Below are 26,114 nucleotides of genomic sequence, written 5' to 3' on the forward strand. Positions count from 1 at the left end.
AGTGGGTTTACTTGCACTGTCATTTTCTCACTAACCCATGTAAATTATCTGGTAGAACAGGTTTAAAGGTGTTACTGTTCAATTGCTCATTCAGTTGCTTTTTAGAGCAATTTTTGGTAGGAGCATCATGTCTGTATCATCGGTCAGTATTATGAGCTACAGTAGTATCACGAAAATGGAAATAATATGGAAAATGCTGTTGTGTGCATTTGTAAAGAGGTAGAGTGTTAGCGGAAAGTAATCCTTCATATATTAATGCACAGCTCCTACATGTTTATTGCTTAGGGAGTGGGCAGTGATGTAAATAAGTTGTAATAAGTGTTTGGAGTTTTTTAAAGAAATTTTCTAAAGTAACATGACTCCTTTCAGAAATGCAATTTTGATTTTAAGGGAACATAATAAACAGTGGTTGGGGGCAATTACTAAATTTTATGTATGTGTTCCACCAGGGCCGTAGCTAGGGTAGTGCGGCCGATGCCATCGCACATGACACCACAGGTCAGGGGGCACTATTTGGGCCTGTCAAATTTCTGTTTATTATCATTCTTGCTTGTAGCTTCCTCTTATTTCATCCCCAGCATCTCCTGGCCTCTTCTATCTCGTCCTTGGCCCTTCCCCATGAATCCATGGCACTTTGAGTGCATTATGTCACTTTGAAAAATGAGGGGGGCGCCAATGCTCTTTCTGGCACAGGGCACCAAAAAGTCTAGTTACGGTTCTGTGTTCCACAGCAAAATATAGCAATATTTTACAATGGGAAGTTAGAATTGAGGAATGGACGGACCAAAAATTCTATAATAACCATAGTATAGCATATAACCTGATATGCAATAGCTAGCAAAGTAATCATATGCCGTTCATGACAAACTAAAAATAAAAAAGTTACTTTATAAGTGACCTATGTTGTTTATGTTCAAAAACTGATTTAAAAATCTATCATTGGGAGTTATATTAAAGTACCAACTATATAGGCTTATGTTATAGTCTGCAACATGCAGGCATGGGCATAGCTCCAGCGAGTCTGCCCATCTTTTTAAAGAGGCAATCATTTAAAAAGTATATTTAGGTTAGTTTTGCCTTTTAAATGGTTGCTGCTTTACAAATATGGGCATCTTGCAGGCTATTACATAAGCCCCATAGTGTACAGTTAACATGCCAATATTTTCCATTTTGTGTTACTATTAAGAATGTAATACAGGGATGTTTATTACACCAGGCAAGCATGCTATTGGTCAAGTATAATAGCCTACAGAAATAATGTTGAATGATGAAAACTGATGCTGTGGGTTGGGTATGATATGTCAATAGTCATGATCTTGTAGATGATGACAGTGATGAAATGTCATCATGTTAGAATGTTGACCTATCATCCCTGGTGGCCCAATGGTGACATAACTTGCTCACATCGGCTGCAGCGGCTCCTGGTCGGACCTCTGATCCTCTGTTTCTCGGGTGAGCATTTCTCCCCTAACCCTAACACTCCCTCAACTGACTAACCTTAACCCCCTCTCCCACAGCCTAACTCTAACCTCCCCCCGCAGCCTAAACATAATGTTGATGTTCTGACAATGTCAATATTTCATCTGTCGACATTGTCATTGTCAATATTTGGACTACATCCCGATGCTACCACATTCTATGGCCACATGAGATGCTATTCCCATGAGACAATAATAATAATTTTATATAGCGCTTTTCTCCTAAAGGACTCAAAGTGCTTTACATTTACAGTACAAAATAAGCTTAAACAAGGGACATTAGTGAAATGCTTGGATGAAGAGCTAAGTCTTGAGTCTATTTTTGAAGGATTCTAGAGTGTAGGCCTCTTGAACTGTGTGGGGAAGTGAGTTCCATAATGTTGGAGCCACAAAACTGAAAGCTCAACCTCCAGACGAATTCCGGGAGATTCTGGGTACTGATAATAGTCCTTCATCAACGGATCGCAGTAAATCGAGTGGGACAGTAAGGAATCAGAAGCTGCTTCAGGAACCGTGGGCCATGGTCATGTAAGGCTTTGTAAGTTAGAAAGCCAATCTTGAAAACAATTCGCCATCTGACAGGCAGCCAGTGAAGGGAGTAGAGAATTGGTGTTATGTGGCTGGAATGGGACTGGTTGGTTAATAGCCGGGCAGCTGCATTTTGTACCATCTGCAAATGGTGCAATTCTTTTGCTGGGAGACTGAGGTAGAGAGCATTGCGGTAGTCTAGGTGTGATGATATAAATGCATGTATGACTTTAGGCAGATCTTCTGAGGGAATTAAGTGCTTGATTCTGGCTATGTTCCTCAGATGAAAGAATGAGGATTTGATTGTGGCTGATACCTGATGTTTAAGTGTCAAGCCACTATCCAGGACAACACCATGATTCCACACATGTTCAGTGTTTTGTAATTCTGAACCACCAAGCGTAAGTCCTGTTGGTTAGCTATGCTGTAGCCCTGTCCTGTGACCTCTGTTTTATAAGGGTTCAGTCGCAGCCAACTGGCACCCATCCACTCTTGAGCTCAGCTAGGCCGACATTTAGGGTTGTTATGGGGTTCTTTGTACCTGGAGCAAAGGACAGGTACAGTTGTGTATCATTGGCATAGCAGTGGTAGACCAGGCCATGAAGTCTGATTATTTCACCCATTGGTAGCATGTATACTGCAAAAAGCATGGGAGATAGTATAGAACCCTGTGGGACACCGCATGGAAGTGGAACTGATGATGAAGAGTTACTCCAGAAGAAACTCTCTGTGACCTGCCAATCAGAAATTATCATCATGATTTGCAAGGTAACACATTTCTTTCCTGTACTGGTTAGTGCGGAAATAAAGCTTACTTAAAAGAGGGACATCTAGTAAAAAGAGTAAAACTGTGTTTATGCATTTGATCACTGTTTCAGACAAATCAATTAGTTTTTACTAGCTTTATTTAGGACCATCCTCACTATAATACTTATTTAGACCACTTAAATAAAATTGAAAGATAGAAAAGAATTTGCAAGAAAAAAGTGATGCCTGGAACAAGCGTCATTCTCTATCTTCTTCTTCTTGATCCATACACCTGAGTTTCAGTTAAGTTAAATAGCCTTCTCAGTGTGGCAGGTTATGTGTGACTTGATCCTAGCTAAAAGCATATTTAAATTCCTCTACCACATATATGTTTATTATTGATCTCATTAGGAAGCTATTTAGGTTATATGCTCAATTAGCACTATGCCGCCTATTATTTCACCCATTTGGTCTTTCCCCAATGGACAAAGCAGAGCAGCCACTGGACACGTTGGCACATAGCACAGCTCAGCACACAGATTGTAGGTCAGTGTGAAATGGTGCCCGAGTTATCATGGGAGGGACTTAAATAGAATCCATACCTACGAGAATCCGATGCTGGGATGATGACGTTTTGCTTTGAAGTTCAGGTAGGCATGGTTATCACAAAACCGAGCATGCACATCTCTAATATAAATACTTTAGAGACTTTACAAAGAAGGACAATTAAAGTGGTGCATGGCTTACATCAGGAAACATACCAGGAAAGACTAAAAGATCTTAATATCAGTGACATGCGGTGAGGTAAATGGCTGGGGAGGCACTGGCTAGTATCAGAGCCAGATTTACACATACATATAAGAATTTGAGGGTTCATGTGGGCATTATACAAAGGCACAGCAGTATATAGTGCTGAAAATTTGGTGTATTTGATCAGGGATGTGCAGAAAAGATAGACAGGGGAGGCAGTGCCTCACCTGCCATATACTTTTTACTCCAGAGTTTTAACTATAAAAATGATTAGAATAATACAAATAAGATATTTATAATATTTTATTTTCTTATAATTTTTATAGTCAAAACTCTGGAGTATACCTAATTATGACAGGAAAGACTTTGCCTCACCTCACCACACATCACTGCTTAATATGTATAGTTTGGAGCAGAGAAGGGAAAGGGTGGACATGATAGAAACTCAAATATAGAGGGAAACATTCTTCAAAGGAAGAGGAGAATTATAACACAAGGACATGCACTAAAACTGGGAGGTAGATTCAAAGGAAATTTGAGGATAAAATACTTCACAAAAAGAGTATAAGTGGAATAGCCTCTCTTCAGATGTGGTAAAGGCTAAGTCATTAGAGCAATTTTTAAACATGCTTGGGATAGACATAAGAATATTCTTACAAAGAACTAAGGATAAAATAGGGTTGAGGTTACCAAAAAGGTACAAAAAAAGGGCCAGTCTAATGTAGATAGGCCAAATGGTTCTTTTCTGCTGTCAATTGTATGTTTCTATATATTGCATTGCCTATCGGGCTCAAGCCCTGGAAAGTTGTTCTTTCTGGAGCTTGATGCATATGGGCACATTGCAGCCCCATAGAATTCTATGGGGACTGTTGAGGTTTGACCGCATTTTTGTGCTTAATACATCTCGTCCATAGTATTTTATTTTACTGTTTTTTTATAATAAACGTTTCAGTAAGGAGGGTTTTAAATATGAACTAACACTAGCTGTATTTCATTAATTTATCTCAATCAGTATACCTCATTCATGAACTTAGTTTGCTTCTTTGAATAAGATGTCAACAATTAAGCTTAAGTGGTAATTCAGTACCACCATGTTACCATCATTAGAAGTAGTAATGGTAATCTAAAAGATCAACGTAGTAATTCTTTGATAAATACCATTATTTGTTCTATATTAACACTGGAGCTGTGTTTTTTTATTCATGAGGAAGACTAAATTAATCAAGAAACAAAACTTAGGGAGGCTCCTGCGTGAGAGAGAGCACAAACTCTAGTGGGAAAATGTTAGACTGAGACAAAGGGTGGCTAAGGAGATTGTTGACAAGTTACGGCCCTCTGACCTGCCCATTGAAGTAGCGAGCTGGTGTATGGTGGAAAAGATCTGACTGAAGGCAGGGGAGTCAAGAAATCTGAACAGACCCAAAGGGTTGAGACCAAGTCAAGCTGAGATCAGAACCAGAAGCCTTGAGGCAAAGTACCAGATGAGGAAGCATAGACAATGCCAGGAACAAACTGGAGGCAAAAAGTACCATAAACAACAAGGAGAAGCTACAGCAGCACCTGGAATGAGATCCACATTAGCACCTCACAGTCTGGCAATGAATAATGCATAGAATGGGGTTTAAACAGTTCAATTAAAAATTGCCAACCTTAATATCAGCATACATCACTACAAGTCAAAAGAGAACCTGTGCTCCCACTGCTAGGAAGCAGAGTGTGCAGGGTGGTGGTGAAGATGAAGCAACAGTCACTGTGTCTGGTGCATGGACTGTGGACCCTGGCACTAGAGATAACAGGGTGTATTTTTTGATTGTTAACACTGTAACATGTACATGTAGGTGGTATGGAAGACCCAATGGTAATCCCCTTTACTGTAAAGGTGATTTGAGCAACAAAAGTGATACAAGGTCTGATGACTAGAACATTGTTTGCATAATTATCAAGTCACAATTAATAATAATAATAATAATAATAATAATAATAATAACAACAATAACAGCAGCTCATAACAGATTAGGACATTGGGAGGTACTTTGTTCTATATGAGGATTAAAATGAGAATGTGGATACTTGAAAATGGCTTCCTTTTGGCAATAATCAATATATAATAGCAATCGTATACACATCATGCTGCCTACAAGTAAACAAATACATAAAGGTTCAACAAATCCCTTTTTTTCATTTATTTATACAGATCAATATAGTGTTTTCTCGTGTGACCTAATTTTGTTATAGTTTTGTAACTAAAAGCCTTCAGTAAAGATGCCGACTGGTGAATGTACAGAGCTTAAATCAAATTGATCCTGAATGCAATGCCCATAAAACTGGGTTTTGGACTGAAACATAAACAACCCTTTTTTATGAGACAATGACAGGAGAAAAATTTGTTTCTCCAGGCTTCACATACGTGCAAGTTGGAAAAGTAGTATTGATGTTGGGGTTAATATTGGCATAGAGGAAAATTGACCATGCTTCACTTTGAGAATTGCAAATCTAATTGATCTGCTGCAGCAAGCTTTCAATTTCTGAGCAACTGTACAAGACGGGACGTGCAGGAGCTGCTAAAGCAGGGCTGGGCAGACTGCAGTTTGGCTCAGAACAAAACAACTCGGCAAATCACTTAATTATGAAAAACCATAATGTAAGCAATGAAGTTCGAATGGTAAGTGCACCTTTACTTGAGCAGATAAGGAGGAACAGGCATGGTTATGGTAAATAAATGTCTTGCTAATACAATACATCAATTATCATCACTGTCTCATTTTACTCATGTAATATTGTTTCTGACATATGTTGTGGTTTCTTTTCTTTTTTATGCCTCATTAAATCCTTTGTTTTTCTTTTCCTTGTTCTGCTGGAAGACAAATGTATTATTATTCATAAAAAGGACATGCATGGAGGCAACCTGAATTATTCATGTAAATGTATATTATTATCATATGGTTTAGTATTACTATTTTTAGTTTAAGTTTTCCGAAAATTCTAATTTCAGGCTAATGAATAGCTTGGTAAACCACGGATGTTAAGAAAGCACCAGTGACGCTCATACTTGCCTATTCGTCCGGAATGTCCCAAAGACATTTGAATTTTTACAGGAGAATAGATCAGCTTCCAGTTGCTGCCCATTTAACTGTTAAGTGGAACGTCTGGGGCTAGATGACTTGTGTTGAATCACGTCATCAACCACTGTGTCACAATGCCCCGATTCACCACATTGCATACCAGCCAACCACCAGCGCCTACCCTCCCAGACAAGAGACCCTGCATATCACATGGACTGGCGGCTTTTTAGAAGTGGAGATGTGATTGGTTGCTATGAGCAACATCTCCAGTTCTAAAAAACACCACTTTAGTAAATATATTCCTTGGTGTGTAACTAGGACTTTTCCATGTGTTGTTCAAAATGAGTACTTTTTTTTAATAAAACCAGTGGGTTACAAGCATTAGGGTGTGGGTCTTGCTGGTTTTCCATTTGCAACTTTATGCAATAGCCGCAACAGGTCCTTCCCTGGCGAACAACCATGCACCGTAATGTGCAAGGACTAAGTCAACCACTTTGAGCATCTTTAGATACTCAAATACCACTTTAGTGCATTTTTAGATGCCACCATCGGTCATACAATCAAAGCTTACACAAACTCCATGCAAGGTGCAACTTGTTCCTCAGAGTATGGAGTGTGAACAAAAAAGCGCCTGAGTTTGCAACCACTTCAACAAAACGCCTGTGACACTCCCATAACACACTATAGATACCTCCCATTCGCAACTCAGGAATACCCAATACATTTTCAAGACATTTCTGAGCTGGTGTGCATCAATCACAACTGATACTCTGTGTGCATGGACAGTGGAGGCATGCGCCGTGTGATTTAGATGCATGCGCAGAAGAAAAAAATTGCTCAACTTAGTTCGACATCAACGTGCGTCTGACTCAATGAGGTGTATGTGTTGTACGGATTACAACTGTTCTAAATATAAGTGACTATAACTATTTCACATAGCAAATAATGCATTTAAGATGTTCAGCAATCACAGCAGAAAATTGGATAGCAGAAAATAGGCCCCAATACAGTACATTTATGGTGATTATTCTTAAACAAGTAAACTGCAATGATCATTGATGTGTTTTTAAAGTAATAAAATAATACAGAGTGCAGCCATGACTCCTTAATGACTCCAAGGCAAAATACCTAACTAGAGTAATTAGCAAGTTACTCTTTGGCTAAACCTCAGTGTGAAATTAGAGTGTTTTGCAATAGTGGCAGAAAGAGAGGCGTTAGGAAAGACAAAAAGTAGGGACAGAGTGGGAGATTTCGAGAAGAGGGGCCATGGTGTGCAATATCTGGCTCTATGCTTCTAACTTGTTTCTTTTGGCATCAAAAAAGAGTGTATTACATAACAGAGTACACTCCTATAGCTCGTGCAATATCTTCTCTGTATAGACCATCACCACATGCAAACCAGTTGTGTTAACTTATGTGCTGGTTCTCTGTAATGATACAAAGAATAGTGAATACAATTCTAAGGAAATGTAATTGCAAATTGCAATCAGAGCCATAGCAGTAATGTTACGGGGAAGGCCGCTGCATAGATCAGGAAGCTGAGTTTCAGCAGCTCTACAGGCTGCAGTGTCTCCTTCCAGGCATCTTACAAACCAAAACAAGTGCCATGGGACAGAGATGAAGCAGTCCTCTCGGCCTTGCACCATTCGCACACACATGGTGTGTAAGATCCCTCTCCTATGAGGCATAAAGCAGTTTACAGAATTTGGTAAAAAGGGGTTAGAACTGCGCTCCCCATTGACATTAATTAGTTAGCCTTTTAGGGGTATTCAATATGGAGCGAAAACGCAGTTTCTGCGAGGTTTTCGCTCGGATGACGTAATTTTTGCCGGTTTTACTTTTACACCGTATTCAATTTGAAAACTTTTCACCGGTGCGAAAAGTATATTGCATTCGACCCTGCGTAAAAGTATCACCAAGAAAAATACCTCAGTGGACCCCAAAAAAAGCACTTTCATTTTGGGGTTTTGAAAAAAAAATGGGGGGAACAAAGTTAAAAACTAGCGAACTACAATCTAGAGGGATCCCCGAGTATGCCCCAGGTGTTTTTTTCATTGCAGGTGTTTGCAGCAGGTGGATTTTTCACGTTTTTTAAAATTCCAATTTAACAACTTTTAAATATGCTCACCCACATTTTCAAGTACCCCAAATTTGCTGGGACTGCTTATTTTCTGCAAAAAAAAGTTCAAAATACTATTCTTCACCACCTTCCTAAATCCCCAAAATAGCAGCTATTGAGCCCGTTTAAAGACCCCAAAAACCTTCAGCAGGGCTAATCGGGGGTATCCACAGTGATCCCCCATGTCAGAGCATCTTTTTAGGGGTGTTAGGGTCATTTCCCCAAAAAATCAGCGAAGTTTTTGCTGATTTCACTTTCGCAGGGTGCCGTTTTCGACGATTTCATATTGAATACGGGTATAATCGGGGGCACGCCCAATACTTTTTCGCCAGCAAAAGCTCCGATGTGTGGCGAAAACTTCGACCCGCATAGACGGCGAAGTTTTCGTTTCATATTGAATACCCCTGTATGTGTGAAATCTCCTGCATCAGACTGTTGTAACATAGCCGGGATACAAAACATTATGCAGAATCTGTCTTGATAAATAGACTCCTTAATCTCCTCTAGGAGTGAAAGAATTTTGAGATCAAATTGTCAAAGACAGTTATTATAACTACTAAAGTGAAACAAATAGTTTTCATTTGGGTGATAGTGAAGTTATTTGCATAAGTCTGGTAAAGTAAAAGCTCTTTAATGGACTTGACATTTTTTTTTTTAACTACAATTTCAAGACTTTAAATATGGTCCACTCATCATTTTAGGGGGGAGATTTGTGGAGTGTTAAATATTTTAGCACGGTTAAAGCACGCTTGTGAAGTGTTCTGCATATAATTCAAGCCTTTGAATCGTTAATGAAGGCACATTGCTCTGGGAATTGTTTCCAGAGCATTACAGATTTTAGCAGCTACAAAATGTAAAATATAAAGAACTATTGAAATGATTTACAAAATAAGACCATATCTAACAATAACCAGAAAAGAAAAACACATCAATTATTGCCAAACAAAAAAGTTTAAATTTAAAAAGTTTACAGTGTTCAGTTTCATATATGGCATGAGTGGCTGTATATTACTTTTAGAGATTCACAAGCAAAACTGAATTATCAAAAATGTATTTTATTTAAAATATTATGTAAGAAAAAAAGATACTGGTGTATTTATACAGATGTGTCCTCGTACAACTAGCCTCAATATGCCATCAGGGGTAAAATGTCCGGCGCAACTTAACCGCTGCCAGAGGCATATAATTCCGTCTTTTTCTTTAAATTTTGCATCTTATTCGCATTGCAAACACCATGAAATACCAAAGTGTATTAGAGGCCCTGGGCTACAACTTTAAACGCACAGCAATTAGATTTAAACAGGTACAAAGCGAGATGTGTGTTTTTCAAATTGTCACAGACCAATTGCAATTAGAGGCAAACCACTATTTTAAACATTCTTCAATGTATACCCTTTAAACAAAAGATTCTACTTACAGTTACTCTTATTATTAGAGAATATTTGCACATACAGTCTGTTAATAGAGATACAAATCATACAAGACATTAAACTATAGTATCTTAAATGTGTAACTTTTTTATTCAAGACTTGCAGAAATAATTACTGCAATATGTTGACATCTACAGTAGAATTTTAATTAAGAATGTAGGTTCCCCTCTGTTCACTGTGAAAAACTATATGCAGTAAGCAAATTAGTTCTCATTTTAGAGAGTGTTAAATCCAGAATTCTAGATATATCACAGCAGGTCACAGTGTGGAGCATCGATTGGTCGGTGGGGCTGATTCAGCATGGATTGCTATTGCGATCGCAGTTGCGATTACGCACTCAGATCTGCTGCAAAAATAGGCTGTTTGCAACCACTCAGCCAGCATAGAGATGTCCACTACCGCTTTCTCACATCTTTAAGACCTTATAGTCCTGCGTATACATCTGTTACATGGGACCCTCATGCAGAATTACAGCAGGTCTGCCCTGTCTCAGAAATTGCAAGTCTCGTCGCACGCAGTATACCGTCGCAGTGGCTAATTTATGCACTCCCATGCAACAGCGTTCAAATGGACAGGCACTCCTGCATTTCTCCAACCACTCTCCCGTCACAACCCCAAACACTGACATCTCGTCACTCAATCTGCAATGGCTTTTTATCTGCGTGTGTGATCGCAGTGCGATTGCAATGCTAACCTGCACATGTGCACTGCAAGGCGTAAGCATGCACAGTACACTCCATTGGGCGATCTGCGTATGCTGTTGCAATTGCGATCCATGCTGAATCAGACCCAATGTCATTTAAATGTGTTTACCATAGGTCAAGGGACAGCTCATATACAATGTGTTACTACTGTCATTTATACTGCCTTTCCAAAGAGCAAATGGTGCAGTCGTCCTACTGTACACAGCATTCAATGTAAATATATTCAACTATGGAGCTTTGGCATTTAGCAAATAATGGTATAAATAGAAGATTGTAAAGACATAATTGCGTATTTCAACTAAGTAGGAATATTCTTTCTCTTGCAAAAATTATGCAGGATTTAAAAAATCTATTCTTCCTTTTGTTCTATTAAAGCAGATTTGTGAGAATATTACAATAATACATTGCATGTGACATTACACAATAAATATTTTGTACCTTTAATTCTTCCTGGAACTTATTTTCTAAAAGTTTTGCAGCTTTCCGATCTTCAATTTCTACCTTCCATTTTTCAGCCACTATCCTGGCTTTTTCTTTGGCCATAGCATCTCGAAACTTTTTCTCGATTTCTGCTTCTTTCTGTTTCCTTTGTCAAATTACAGTATATAAATTATATAAACAATAAGGCCAAGAGTATTTTGCAGCTTTATTATTTCATGTAGCAATGCTACAGTTTAATGAAATGCATTGATAGCGTGCATCAATATCACATAAATGGAGGACAAAAATTTGTCCGATAAAAATAAAATAGGGAAAGATCAAGAACCACTTCCTCCTAGTGCTGAAGCTGCTGCCACTAGTCATGACATAGACGATGAAATGCCATCAACGTTGTGTGCCAAGGCCGATGCCCAATGTCATAGTAGAGGACATATAAAATCCCAAATGCAAAGTTCATCCAAATGACCTTACAAAATAAATTTAAATCATCTGAGAAGAAATGTAAACTTGCCAATATGCCATTTACGACACGGAGTGGCAAGGAACGGCTAAGGTCCTCCCATATGTTCATGGCTAGTGGTTCAGCTTCACATGACGATGGAAGCCCTCCTCCCGCTACAGAAATCAAATGAGTTAAGCTGGCAAAAGCACAGCAAAGAACTGTGCTTTTGAATTCTAAGAAGATATCACAAATCCCCAAGGAGAGTCCAAGTGTGGCGACGGTTGCGATGCCTGACCTTCCCAGCACTGGATGGGAAGAGGTGGCTCCTTCCACCATTTGCACGCCCTCTGCAAGTGCTGGAAGGAGCACCCACAGCCCACTTGCTGATATTCAAATTGTCACTGTTGAAGTACAACAGGATGAGGATATTGGTGTAACTGGCGCTGGATTTTGATGGTGAGGTGGTTTGTTTAAATCAGGCACCGGGGGAGACAGTTAGACAGTTGTTGTCCGTGGGATGAAAAAGCCCATCACGGTCATGCCTGGGCAGAAGACCAAACATTCCACCTCTTTGGTCTGGAAATATTTCTATCCAAATCCGGACAACAACTGTCTTGCCATATGTACCATATGTAGAGGTGGAATAAGAAGGGGTAGGGACATTAACCACCTAGGAACATCTTCCCTTATACTTCACCTGCAGCACATTCATAAAAAGTTACTGTCAAGTTCAGAAACTGTGGCTTAGACCGTAAGCAGTCCAGGGACACCTAAATCCCTTTGTCCTGTTGTATCCAAGCGTCTGCAAACCACGCCGTCAACTCCCTCCTCGTCAATTTCCTCCTCAGTCAGGATCGGAAGTAGTCATGCAGGCCATGTCACTGGCATAACTGACTCTCCTATCCGGGATTCCTCAGGAGGATCCTGCATTGCTACGCCTACTGCTGCCGCTGCTGCTGGGAGTCGTTCATCATCCCAGAGAGGAAGTAGGAACACCACTACTTCTTTTACTAAGCAATTGACCCTCAGGAGGATGAAGTACGACAGCAGTCATCCTGAAGCAAAGCAGATAACTGGGCATTGACAGCTATGTTGGTGTTAGACGTGCGTCCGGTATCCGCCATTAGTGCAGTGGGATTTAGACAATTGATGGAGGTAGTGTGTCCCCGGTATCAAATCCCATCTAGATTCCACCCACTTCACTAGGCAGGCGATACCGAGAATGTACAGAGACATCAGAAAAAGTGTCCTCTGTGTCCTAAAAACTGCATTTGTACCCAATGTCCACTTAACCACGGACATGTGAACAAGTGACACAGGACAGACTAAGGACTATATGACTGTGACAGCCCACTGGGTAGATGTATCGCCTTATTTTTTTTTTTCTTTGCATTATGTACAGTTTGGGGCCTAGTTTTTCAAACTGCCATCCTATCTGCCACTGCAGTGCCACTCCTATGTGGGCCATGTGTTTGTGCCGCCCACTTGTGTCTCTTAGCATAGTCATCCAGCTACCTCGGTGCAACCTTTTTTCCTAAACACAATATTGTGAGGTGTAAGGTGTTCAGAATACACTGGAAATGAGTTGAAATTAATGTTATTGAGGTTATTAATAGCGTAGGAACAAACAAAAAAAAATTCTGTGATTCTAGCGGTTTTTACGCTTTTTTCCAGAAAAATCCAGATCAAAAACACAAAACCCAGAACCCAAAACACAGACGGGTGGTTTTGGCAAAACCAATCCAGATCCAAAACACGAAGAAAGATCCAGATCCAAAACATGAAGAAAGATCCAGATCCAAAACACGAAAAGTGGCCGGGTGAACACCCCTAACACATTTAGGAGCTCATATTACTCCCCGCTATATATATATATATATATATATATATATATATCTCACAGCTCCACACCGTCAATCATGGCTGAAAAGGAACCTTGATGCACGCCACCATACTAATGTATACAAATGCGGAAGAGATGTACAGTATTTGCATGTCAATTATTGGGCTATATTTATAGGAAATACAGTAAGTGATAACTCACCATTGTTCCTCCGCCTCCTTCTGAGCTTGCTGTCTGGCACTCTCTGCCATGAGCTCCTCAGAAATTTGCTCATATGGCTTATCTCCCTGGGCTTCTCCCATGATCCAGACCCATAATTCTCCATCAGCACCCTGTAGCCACTGTATGTGTTTTGAGTTATCTGGGAAAAGTACAATCAAATATAAATACATAAATTCACAAAGGCAAAAAACAATAAAAAAAACCTTTAGATTTAGAAAAGGTAAATATTCCAAGACAAATTGGGAATATGTTGCTACATGAACCTATAAATGTTCATATAGGAGTTAAAATGAATGTTTAAAAAGATAATTTCACACTGTAAATAAAAGTTGCTAAAAGTGTGCTAGGCTATCTGACTCTTATTATTACAAATTAGAAGAAACTATGGCCCTCATTCAGAGCCGTACGCTCTGAGCAGAGCGCACGCTCTGAATGAGGGCCGGGCTCCATTTTCATGGAGCGTCCTCCTGGACGCTCGTATAGCTGTGGGTCACCACCCACAGGCTATACGAGCGCGCATTGTGATGGCCGCGATGGTCGAGACCATCGCGACCATCGAAATTGCGAGCCGTAGCCTGCGGTTGAGGTTTTCAACCGCAAGCTCCGGAGTGATTTTGGCTCTATCAGAGCCAAAATCACTCCCACTGACATCACTAGTGATGTCAGTGGGCCGGCTTCTGACGGGAGGCGTTCCCGTGGGAACGCCCCCGTCAGGGAGGCACGCCCACCAAAGGGGGCGTGCTGTCAATCAACATTGACAGCACACCCCCTTTGATCGGACACAACGAGCGAAGGACTTTGCTTCGCTCGTCGCGTCTGGCGCATGCGCACGACGGAGCTCCCTCCGTCATGCGCATGCTCTGTCCATAACATCGACCCACTTGCGAGCGGACAGCCGCTCGCGAGTGGGTCTGAATCAGGCCCTATGTTCTGTGTTCTATGTTCAAATATGGGAATTAGCATTAAAGTAGAATATGCTCTACAGTTACAGTATATCTATCTACTGTATCTATCTTTCTATGTATAATGTTATAGATATCTGCTCTCAAGTCATAAATATAGGACATACACTGGAGTGCTACTCAAGGTAAAAAGGACAATCCTAAATGTAGTGGGTAAAGGGACTGATACACTACCATATGCAACTGCATATGCAATAGCGATTACGCACGTAGTTCAACTGCAATAGTATGCTAATCCATTGTGCTCGCAATGCCCTCGCAGCATAACATAACGATACCCACCTTACCTATCACACATCCGTAATGTTAAGCAAGACTGCAAAACCATCAGTACAAAAGAGTACCATCACAGCCTTACGCACACTTGCACAAGCTCTGACCTTACTCAGAAATTGCTAACAACCACGTATGTTATGAGACCTCTGGCTGTGTAGGCCATAGCAGTGGATAATTTATGCACGCCCCTGCAATGGTGTTGAAATGCACTGGCACGCCTTCGTTCCCCTGACACCACCCACAAACTGCACTTCTGTCAATCACTCTGCGATGGGTCTGCGTAGTCACTGCAATTGCTGTCCAGATTGCAATAGCTAGTTTGCGCACTGTGTTGTATGCTCACGCACAGAATGCAACAATCAGCTGACACCTCCAATTGGGCAGCTCTACGCAGCTACTGGTATAAAAATAAAAGCCTGATGGGAGAGCCGCTGCACAGCCACAGCAGGTCCTCCCACAAGCCATTGTGGAGCCTGTCAGTCACCACTGATGGCTCCGCCTCCATCCGGCTCCTCTGTGCCCGGGCCAGACTCCACACGTCCAGGACAGCAGCAGTGCACAGTGCCGTGGCCAAGAGAAGCAGCGCTGCAGTGGGCAGCCAACAAGAGCAGCTGCAGGTAAGAGTCTGGTGCGGCGGGGGCGGCGGCAGCTGAGGGGGGATAGGCATGGGGGTGTGTGGTTTAGGATCAGGCAAACACTAGGGGAGGGGGGAATGAGTGTAACTGACACACGGGCCTGGCTGAGACCCACAGGTGCTGAGGGGAATGAGGCTGCACACATTGGGGCTGGGGAACACAGGAGCTAGGACACAGGCCTGGGGGCTGGGCACACAGGTGCTGGGGGGAATGAGGCTGCGCACATTGGGGCTAGGGCACACAGGAGCTGGGACACAGGCCTGGGGCACACAGGTGCTGGAGGAATGAGGCTAACATACATTTGGGAGCTGGGGAATGGGTTTGAGACACACACTGGGGCTGGGGACATGGCGCTGACACACAGTGGGGCTGGGGGACATGGTGCTGATACACACTGGGGCTGGGGGACATGGCGCTAACAAACACTAGGGCCGAGACACATACTGGGGCTGGGGGACATGGAGGCTGACACACACTGGGGCTGGGGGACATGGTGCTGACACACCTAGGGCTGTGGGTAATAATGCTGACACACACTGGGGCTGGGGGACATTGTGCTGACACACACTAGGGCCGAGACACACACTGGGGCTGGGGGACATGGAGGCTGACACACACTGGGGCTGGGGGACATGGTGCTGACACACACTGGGGCTGGGGGACATGGCGCTGACACACACTGGGGCTGTGGGGAATAAGGCTGACACACATTGAGGCTGTGGGAAATAAGGCTGACACACACTGGGGCTGAGACACACACTGTGGATGGGGAATGGAGGTGAAACACACACTGGGGCTGGGAGGAATGAGGCTGACACACACGGGCTGAGACACAGGCTGGGGTGGGGGAATGAGAGACACACTGGGTCTGAGATAATGTGGTTGAGAGACACACTGGATCTTGGGAATGAGGCTGAGACACAATGGGACTGAGGGAATGAGGCTGAAAGTTACAGGTGGGCTTTGCTATGGAGAGATGGAGGGGGTCCTGGAAAGAGACATGGAGGCCCGGAGATGGAGATTCACAGGGAGCCTGGAGAACCAAAAATGGCCTGGAGAACCACAGGGGGGCCTGAGGATAGAGAGACGTAAAGGGGTCTGGAGTAACACGGGGGCCTGGAAAGACACAGAAATTGTTTGATCAGGGAAATTCATATTTTGCCCTGCACAAAAACTGCTGTTACTCAACATTATCTGGTTATGATGATGACCTTGGTTAAATTTCTACGTAAAAAGCCATCTTCCAGACAGTGTTATCTTGAATAGTGAATACCGGCAGAAGATGCTGCCCAGTGAGGCTCAAATTCTTCAGATGCTCCCCATTGCAGAGAACCCGCCATATAGGTAAGAAAAAAAACTCACTGGCTTGTACCTAGTGCAGAGGGATGGATGGTGTATCAATCACCAAGATTTTATGTTGCTGACCCTTCTCCCATCAGTGGCTTACAAAAGCCCCTCCGGGCCCCAAGAGTAGGGAGTATCCAGCCCTCCTCCACAGACCCTGCCCCCACAACAGACCTGCCCCCATAAGGGCTGCCTCCAGAAATTTCCCGGGCTGGTTTTCCATCCCAATCTGCCCCTGGTGGTCACTCACAGCTATGCGAGCGGCCAGTAGGCCGAACAAAAAAAAAATGGCCCTGATTCAGAGCGTGCGCTCGTTCAGAGCGTCCGTCTCTGAATCAGGCCCTTTGAACACACAATAGAAAACCTACTTTACCAAAATCTTGATGAAAATCTTAGGTATAGATCAGGCAGAATCTGTAGTTAAAGAAACACTGGAACAGATTTGACTTTCAACAGTGAATTTAAATATCCTGGTTCAAATACAGCTAGGTTAATGAAAGATCTGTAATGATAGCTCACACATTTTCCACCTAGTCCATAACCATGTTATACACTTCACTACAAGAAACTTTGCATCTAAAAGCTGAAGTAAAATTACACATATAATGTTCAATTATACATATGATTTGATGAGCTCAATTGAAACATTATCACTTGCTGTTGTAATTTAAACACATACGGTGCATACACACACAACGATTTTTTCAACTATTATCAATAACGATATAGTTTATCATTCAATCGTTGAAAAAATCCTTCACTTTGTGATTTAAAATGATGAACGATTATCGTTCATGCGCGTTCACGTTTGTAGTTCAGTCAGACTGACCAACTCAACGACTTTCAGTAAGGGAATATGCAAAAATCGTTTGTAGTTCATATAAATCGTTCATTACATTTATTAAATGAACGATTTTAGTAAACGATTTTCGTTAATATTTAACTTGAAAAAATTAGCGAAAATAATTTACTAAAATAGTTCATTTACTAAATTGTTGTGTGTGTATGCACCTTTAGCCATCTTTAACCAATGGTGTTACAAACTCATTAATAGCCATGAATATTTTTTTTACTGGTTTAACTTTCCATATATGACAACTCCTACATACCGGAGATCAACCATGCATCTAATAGTTCTATTTAATTACTTTATGGAAAATTATAGCTCACTGAAATTAATATACTACGTTTTTCCTTTAAGAAGTTAATAAAGGACACACTGAAGTGAAGCATTAACCTTGAATGTAACCTTAGTGACAAAAGGAGCAGCACTACATCATCCATGTACTGTGTCATGAAGTAGAAGGGGCCTATTTGTCATAATCACAGCTATATTTCCCACTAGTGGATGTAAACATTTTATTGCAGATCCTAAGAGTTAGGGTCAGTAATCACATCTGAGATGTCAATTTATAACTAATTGTTTATGAATGCACCAGTAATTGTATTGATCTTCAAAGGACCTCAGAATAAAATTCTGAGGTCCCACAGAAAGTGGATCAAGAAATAGCATTTTTTGACGTTTTCAATTACTATGAGGTTTTATCACTAGGGCAAGGCTTCCTGGGGGCGAAAAAATCAAGAAGTCTTAACAAAAAGTGAAGGGACTTCTGAAAGTGTAATTCTCATGGCATTAAAAGTAGTCAGTTTATCAACGGTTTTGTTTTAAGAGCATAGCATGGATATCTGCTAATGTAGCACATTAGAGATGGGCAAATGTAGTTTCATGGTGGAGCAGGGATAATTCGGTAATACAGTGTGAGAATTTTTCTTTGTCATTTCATAGAATGCCATTCTGCACTGTAATTCCCATTTGGCTGAAACTTCTATATGTATATAGTTATGTAGTTATAAAATGATGTCATCATGTTGGAATATAATCTTTGATATGAACTCTGACTCCTCCCAAAATATCTGCAATGTTATTTTCTCTACAATCTTCTGTTATGTCCCATACTTACTCATCACCTACTGTACCACCTCATATTGAAAACCAATAACATCAAAACATTGACAATCAACAATTAATAAAAGTATAGAAGTAAAAAGGCAAACAGGAATGCACAGGACAAATACAAGAAGAAAAAATACTCTGTCGAAGAGAAAAGGTGAGGATGTCCCAAAAAAGTACAAAACAAAAGATTAGAAGAAAAGAAATTAATGCTTAGAATAATATATATATATAATAAAGGCAAATGTTAATAAAAGTCCTGACTCGGGTCTTCTCGCAATTCGGATCTCTGATTTAAAAACTGGATCTTGCATTCATGTGCTGTGAGGTGGTCAAAAATGAATGGAAATTAATGTTATTTATGTTATGTTAACACTAGAGTGTATGAACAAAAACAGGTTCAAGTTACATCATAGGTACTCAAACTAGGTCCCCAGGACCCCAAACGGTGCTTGTTTTCCAGGTCTCCACACAAATTCACAAGTGAAATAATTATCCCCACCTTTGGCTCTTTTAAAATGTGTCAGTGAGTAATTTTTTAATAAATCTAAAGCCACATCTGGACCAAAACAGGGTGGTTTTGGCATAACCAAAACATGGGAGTCCGTGCACATCTCTACTTGTTGACCACTGTGAGAATTGCTTTGTTCACAAATTTGTAATAATTAATTATGCAATATTTGAATATCATTTTTGACTATTTCATCACCTTGTTCTGTTATCCTTTATTAATTGAACATAAAAGTGTGTGATAAAATGCAGTACCCAAACATGGCTGTTAAGGAAGTAATCAGCAGAAGTTTAAGCAATAACACTCACAGAGATGCAGCTGCTTAGCTTGTATTTTCAGCAGTTGTAGCAGAAAAACATTGAGTCTTGATGAGATTGCTGACAGAAGTCCAATCAGACTGATTGAGGGTTAAACACTGATGTAGAGTCTGGGCTTGTAGGTTTGATTTAACTGCTCTTTTGACGCTGCAATGAATGATGTGTGATTAGCCAGTTTGTAGGGGGAGGTGGAGTTAAGTATCAGTGTTTATAAGTGCCTTCTGCTCAGAAACTCAGGCCTCTTTGTTGCTGATGTTTGAACAGGGAAATACTGTGTGTGCCTGATTCAGAGCCGAAACGCTCTGACCAGACCGCTCATTCTGGATCAGGGCCCTCCTCCATGAAAATGGAGCGTCCTCCTGGACGCTCGCATAGCTGTGGGTTACCACCCACAGCTTATGCGAGCGTCCATGATGATGGTCGCGATGGTCAAGACCATCCCGACCATCGGTCTTGCGATGGAGACCCTGCGGTAGGGTCTCACTGCCGCAAGCCCTGGAGTGATTTTGGCTCTATCAGAGCCAAAATCACTCCCACTGACATCACTAGTGATGTCAGTGGGGCCGGCTTCAGACGGTAGGCGTTCCCATGGAAACACCTTCGGCTGGCAGCCACGCCCCTGCGGCACGCCCACCAAAGGGTGGTGCTGTCAATCAACATCGACAGCACGCCCCCTTTGTTGCGAGACCCGGAGTGACGGAGAGCCCGTCGCTATCCGGGTCTCGCGCATGCGCACGACGGAGCTCCCTCCATTGTGCGCTTGCGCAGTGGGGCAACATTGACCCGCTTGCGAGCATCCTGCGCTCGCGAGCGGGTCTGAATGACCCCCTGTGTTCAGTACTCACTGTTCTACTGTGTCTCTACATACATGATTGTGCATTTCTCCTCTCTTTTTCCATCTCACTCCTCCTCATTCTCTTTCTTTGTTTCAATTTATGCCTTTCCATCTTTCTTGCTTCCTTCCTCTCCTTTTCCTTCTATTGTGTGTGTGTGTGTTTGCCTTGAACTGTGCCCCCAAGCCCCCCATCCCCTTAAACCAGTATGGTTATACAGTTTGTCTGCAAGCCCTGTCTGCAAGATGTTCCCTAATCCCACTTTGTAGATGGCGGTGCTCTGGCCATACAGGCCTATTCCCCCAATGTGCAGGCCTGGGCGCACTCTCCCTAGTCACGCAGGTTGAGCACTGCTGCCATGGTTGACCTAGCTGGTAGCTCTTCTACCTCCCCCTGCCCACTGCCACTCACCTCATGGCTCCAGATGATTATGTTATGGCCGGGAACCCCATTGTGTGACTCAGTGGCCTGCCTGGAGCTTTGTCCCCTCTGTTGGGCATTATTTTTGTTCCTCCGCTGGTGCCTGTTCAGGGGGTTTGTCTTGCCCCGGCTGCCAATGTTCCAGTGTTGGCTGGACCCTTGCAGGTGTTTGCTTCTCCTAATGGTCTTGCAGCCCCTTTGAACCAGGTGCTCTGGGGGCCAATGCTGTTTCAGCTCCAACCCCTTTGGATCCCCAGGATTAACCTGTAACAGCCAGGAGCCCTGGAACCCATATGCACAGAGTATGGGAGTATCTATACCCACAGTGAACCCTGTTGTGAAAGTTGAATGAGGCCCTCATCCTCGGTCAGTTTCCATCACTGTTGCTCTAATTCTGGCCACCTTGCCCCTTAATTTTGCCATCTGCTTTACCACTGCTTGCAGTTTCTAGGGTTGCTGCAAGTTCCCCCTTTCTATTTTCACAGTTTCATCCCATTCTGGCCCGTCTGGTGTTCCTGCTGACTTGCTTGGCTTGGACGATGTATTTGGCGCTGTTATGAAGGCCCAGACAGGGGATTTTGATTCTGGTTTGCACTTCTTTTTCCTCTTCCTTGGTGCTGTCTGATAGTACTACTTCACCACCCGATTGCCTCTCACACACCTGTAGTATGTGTATATTTTGCCATACTTGGACTGGTACAAGGTCTGCTTGAAGTTCCTCCTCATTCTGTGTCAGAACTTCCTCTTCCTGTTCCTGCAGCCCTTTCCTAAACAAGCCCATGGCAGATGCTTCAGAAATTACAATGAGCCAGGGTGATGTTTTGCATTGGGTAATACTACTATGCTTCAATATATTCATAGGGATAGTTTTAGTGAGGGTCCTTCAGTCAATATGTTCACAGTTACTGCTAAGATTAAGAAGGCCTTTAGGCAGTGCTGGAGAAAGGGGGTGTGGGTGAAGATACATATCAATGCTATAATTGTCTTTAAGGCATGCTAACTCAAGGGAGAATGACCATCTAATTCACAACTTTTTTCATGGTCTGGTGTAGAGGGTTTTTGATTACCTCTTCTGCCATAAATATGATGGCCCTCATGTGTTAGATATTGGATTGTAAGGACATGAAGGTATGGCTGAGCCCCCCTCCTTTTGGTGTTCTACTGTACCTGAAATGTTTACCTACTGCATTGCTGCATGATGGGTTTAAGGATGGCTTCCATTTGCCCATTTCGGTACTCATCCACGCACTCCAACCCCATAACCTTATGTCTACTTTTCACCTGACATATGTTAAAGAAGCAGGTTATGAAAGAGGTGCACCTGGGCCTTTCCTGGAGCCTCCCCTCCTGGACTTGCTCCTGTCTCTGGTGGAAGTAATTCCCCAAGATGTGTCAGAGCAAATTCCACCTGATACAGCATCTTTCTTATCCAGTTGGGTTCTTGATCAATGATGCCACCTATGGCGATCTTTGAAAGATTCAGCTTTGTCTTTGGTTGTGGCTCTCGGTCTGTGCACCCATATGGCTATGGCTATGATCAATGTTGAATCACGCTTCCATCTCCTCCGACTTCACTGTGACTCCTTTCACTTTATGGGCTTCTAGTTGGATGATGGGTTCTCTGTGTATAAGTGCATGCCTATGGCCTGTTCTGCTTCTTGTGAATGCTTCAAATGCTTTAGGATGTTTATCATTGGTGTGTAGTGGTGGGTAAAGCATGGTAGCTAACTACCTTGATGACATTCTTTTTGCTGGGCCAGGAGCAATTCCTTGCTGCGTTTTGCTTATTTTATCTGCTCAGGCCTTGTTCGCCTTTTTTGGTGTCCCAGTTGCTATGGATAAGACTAAAGGTTTCTTACCTGGGTAAAGAGATTAATATGGTTATGTGCTATTTCTGGCTCCCCCTGGACAATGTTGCATACTTTTATTTGGCTATAGCTAGTGCAATGGGTAAAATTGACCCTTCATCAACCACAATTCTTCTGGGCCTGCTGAATTTTGTCTGTAGGGTCATCCCTATGGGAAGAATTTTCAGCCGAAAACTTAAATGTGGGACTGTCGGCATATGGCATCCTCATCATTTTATCCAGCTGTCTGCTGACATTAAAGGGTACATTTACTAAAGTGAGAGTTTTTTTAAGTGAGTTTTAAAACAGATGTTGCCAATAGCAACCAAACAGATTCTACTGAACATTTAACTAACACCTTCTAGAAAATAATAGCTAGAATCTGATTGGTTGCCCTGGGCAACATCTCTTTTAAAACTCACTTCTAAAAACTCTCAATTTGGTAAATTTACCCCTAAGTGTGATCTACTGTTCTGGGTTCAGTTTTTGGAGCACTTTAATGGCTCAAAACTTTGGGTGTCTTCGCTGATCTCTAGTTTGCAATTGCACCTGTTCACTGATGTGGCAGGTGCATCAGGTTTTGGGGCCTAATGGGAGGGAGTGTGGTGTGCCACTCCTTGGCTCCCAGACACAATTGTTAAGGGACTGACCAAAAATCTGCTGCTTTTGGAATTATTACTGATCATGAAGGAGTTATTGGGTGAACCTTTTCGCAATTTGAGTATTGTGTTCGGATTTGATTATTGGGTGTGGTCCATTCGATTAACTGACAGTGGTCATCCTCTCTACCCGCTGTTCAACTCCTTTGCCAGGTTATACTGCATTGTCTCTTCTTTAACATGGTTTTCAAGCCAGACATGTACCAGGAATCACCAATTCTGTTTGGATAGTTTGCAAGGCCTTGCTCAACAGACTGTACCACTGATTGACTCTAATCCTTATTATGTCTGGCAGGTTATCAGGCCAGATTGGAAACATCTGCCCAGTGGCCATTGCTCCCAGCACACAGAAGAACTACTGAGCGGCTTGGATCAGCTGGAATAATTACGTTGCTTCTTGTGGTTCTGGAGGCGACAGTGGTCAGTATTCCATGTGGTCTTTCATTTTGAATAATTATTTATGGGGTTGTTCTTGGGCGTGGTAGCCAGGTGTTTGTTGGTTATTTCTTATTTAACCCAACTCTTTGGGCAGCCAGGATTTCCTACTGATGAAGGCTATCAAGAATTGGGCGAGGGTGCGACAGATTCCCCTATTTTACTGCACTTTATATATGTGCTGTCCAATGTTGCTTCCTCTTGTTCCTTTTTAGATTTGCATTTGCACTGACATTTCATGGCTCTTTTAGGTTGTGAGAACATGTGGCATCCTCCAAGTCTGTGGGTTCTGCATTGCCTTTCTGGGATGTGATGTTGGGTTCTGCCATTTTTTATGTAAATTGTAGTGCTCAAATACTAATCAGCTTGGGCGTGGTTGCAGAGTTTCTTTTCAGGCTTGTAACAACGCTCAGATTTGCTTGGTGTTTTTGCTCACAGTTTATTCGGCTGAGTGTCCTCCAGTATGGGGCTCATTGCTAGTGCATTGAGATGTGTCTTTGCTTTCAGTTTGGTTGCATTTTCAGGGATTCTGTATTTTGTTTTCTCCTTCTGAGCACAGCACCCACTTGGTTTGTATTTGCACTGCTACTTCTTCAGCTGTGGTGGACTTGTCAGTTCAGAACATTCAGACTATAGGCTGCTGGAAGTCGGATTGCTATAAGCAGAAATGGTTCCTACTTGATAATAATGAGAGACCTCTTAATGTATATGCAGAAGTTAAAGCTGCATCTGCTTTTGGATATGGAGAGAAGCTGTCCTTGGTGAGGAAATCCTCATAAGCTGATAAGAGTGCAGAAAGGAAGATTAGGTATATATGTACCTGACTGTGAACAAGCCCGCTGGTGAAATGATCATTGGTCATCTAGGACACTTGTGCGCATACCAGGGTCCCCCAGATGAGAAGCAGATGGCCGAAATTCTGACCGCCGACTTCCCAACTGTCTAATCCCAGTAAGTGTCTAATGACAGTCATCGAAATCCCAATGCCTGTCATTAGACCTAGGCCGGGAGCCCGACACCCGGCTTTCCGATTGAAGGTAAGCCAGGCCCCCGGGCGCGGACAGCCTAGTGCTGATGCGCTGTGTCTCTGTCCCGGCCGGCTCCACTGAGCATGCGCGGGATCTCGCAAGTATCGCAAGATCCTCGCGTGGAGCCCTGGAGCCGGTAGCCACCGCAGCAGGGACAGCGCTGTCCCTGCTGTGGGGATAGGCTAACGCCAGGCTGTAGCTGTCGATAACGACAGCTACAGCCGGCCGAACGGTCAGACGATCTGACCGTTCATACATAGCCCAGATAGCAGCGCCAATAATGACAGGGGCGCATAGCACCCCTGTCATTTACCGCCCAGACCCCGATCATACATCGGGGAGAAGCGGTATCAGCGCACATAACGTGTGCTGATACCGTTTCTGGGTTTCATACATCTACCCCAATGTCAGATCATTCACAAGCAGGCTACTCTCTGTATCACTGGCTTCACTAAGAAGCATAGCGGGTAAGACTTTCCTCGGGATTTGTAATTTCAGATAACGCAAGTACAGATGTATCCTCATGCACTATTGCTGCTTCATGCCAAATAGACACTCTTAGCACCAGGTCATGTGCGAGTCTCCTAGTGTGACATTTTTTTTCTGAAAATGAGTCTTAGTTGCAATGTGATCAGTCTAGGATGCACCAGGAGACTGATGAATATTTGATATGCAACACTTGTATATGTGTGTGTGACTGAGGTTGAATCTGTATACAATTTTCTTCCACACCATTTTCTGTTGTGCATCATATACAGACTCAGTTGCACACAGATATGCAATTGCATATCAAATTAAACAGTGCAGTTTCGTTGTGCATTCTAGTCATATAACATTGTGATTAAAACACAATTTGATTTGAAAAATAAACTAGCAGAGTCGCACGGGACCTGGGGGCTCACTCGCACCAGGAATCTTACACCACATTTCCATACTCTGTTTTATGCAAACTACTGAAACAATTTCAAATTGTAACATGTGAAGCGAGTTCAGACACTGCCTCCCTGAGTCAGGTCCTACTCCTATAATTAATCTATTGGAAAAACAGCTAGAAAAGCTGTGCTTTTTACTAAGGAGTGGCTTCCGTCTGGGCACTCTACCATACAGGCCTGATTGGTGGATTGCTGCAG

General features: G+C 42.4%; 1 protein-coding gene across 6 annotated transcripts in view; it reads right to left on the reverse strand.

The window, feature by feature from the left end:
• Positions 1 to 26,114, reverse strand: part of SH2D4B (SH2 domain containing 4B) — a 277,198-nt gene that overhangs the window by 145,895 nt on the left and 105,189 nt on the right. For all 6 annotated transcript variants that reach the window (XM_088463103.1, XM_088463102.1, XM_088463106.1 and 3 more), the window contains 2 exons: positions 13,746 to 13,905; positions 11,257 to 11,404 (listed from right to left, as the gene is read on the reverse strand). In XM_088463103.1, the coding sequence (XP_088319229.1) occupies positions 11,257 to 11,404; positions 13,746 to 13,905 (308 nt within the window). The remainder of the gene's footprint in view (positions 1 to 11,256; positions 11,405 to 13,745; positions 13,906 to 26,114) is intronic.

This window comes from Taudactylus pleione, unplaced genomic scaffold, assembly GCF_031769625.1.
Source record: "Taudactylus pleione unplaced genomic scaffold, aTauple2 ptg001314l, whole genome shotgun sequence".
NCBI classification, from domain to species: domain Eukaryota; kingdom Metazoa; phylum Chordata; class Amphibia; order Anura; family Myobatrachidae; genus Taudactylus; species Taudactylus pleione.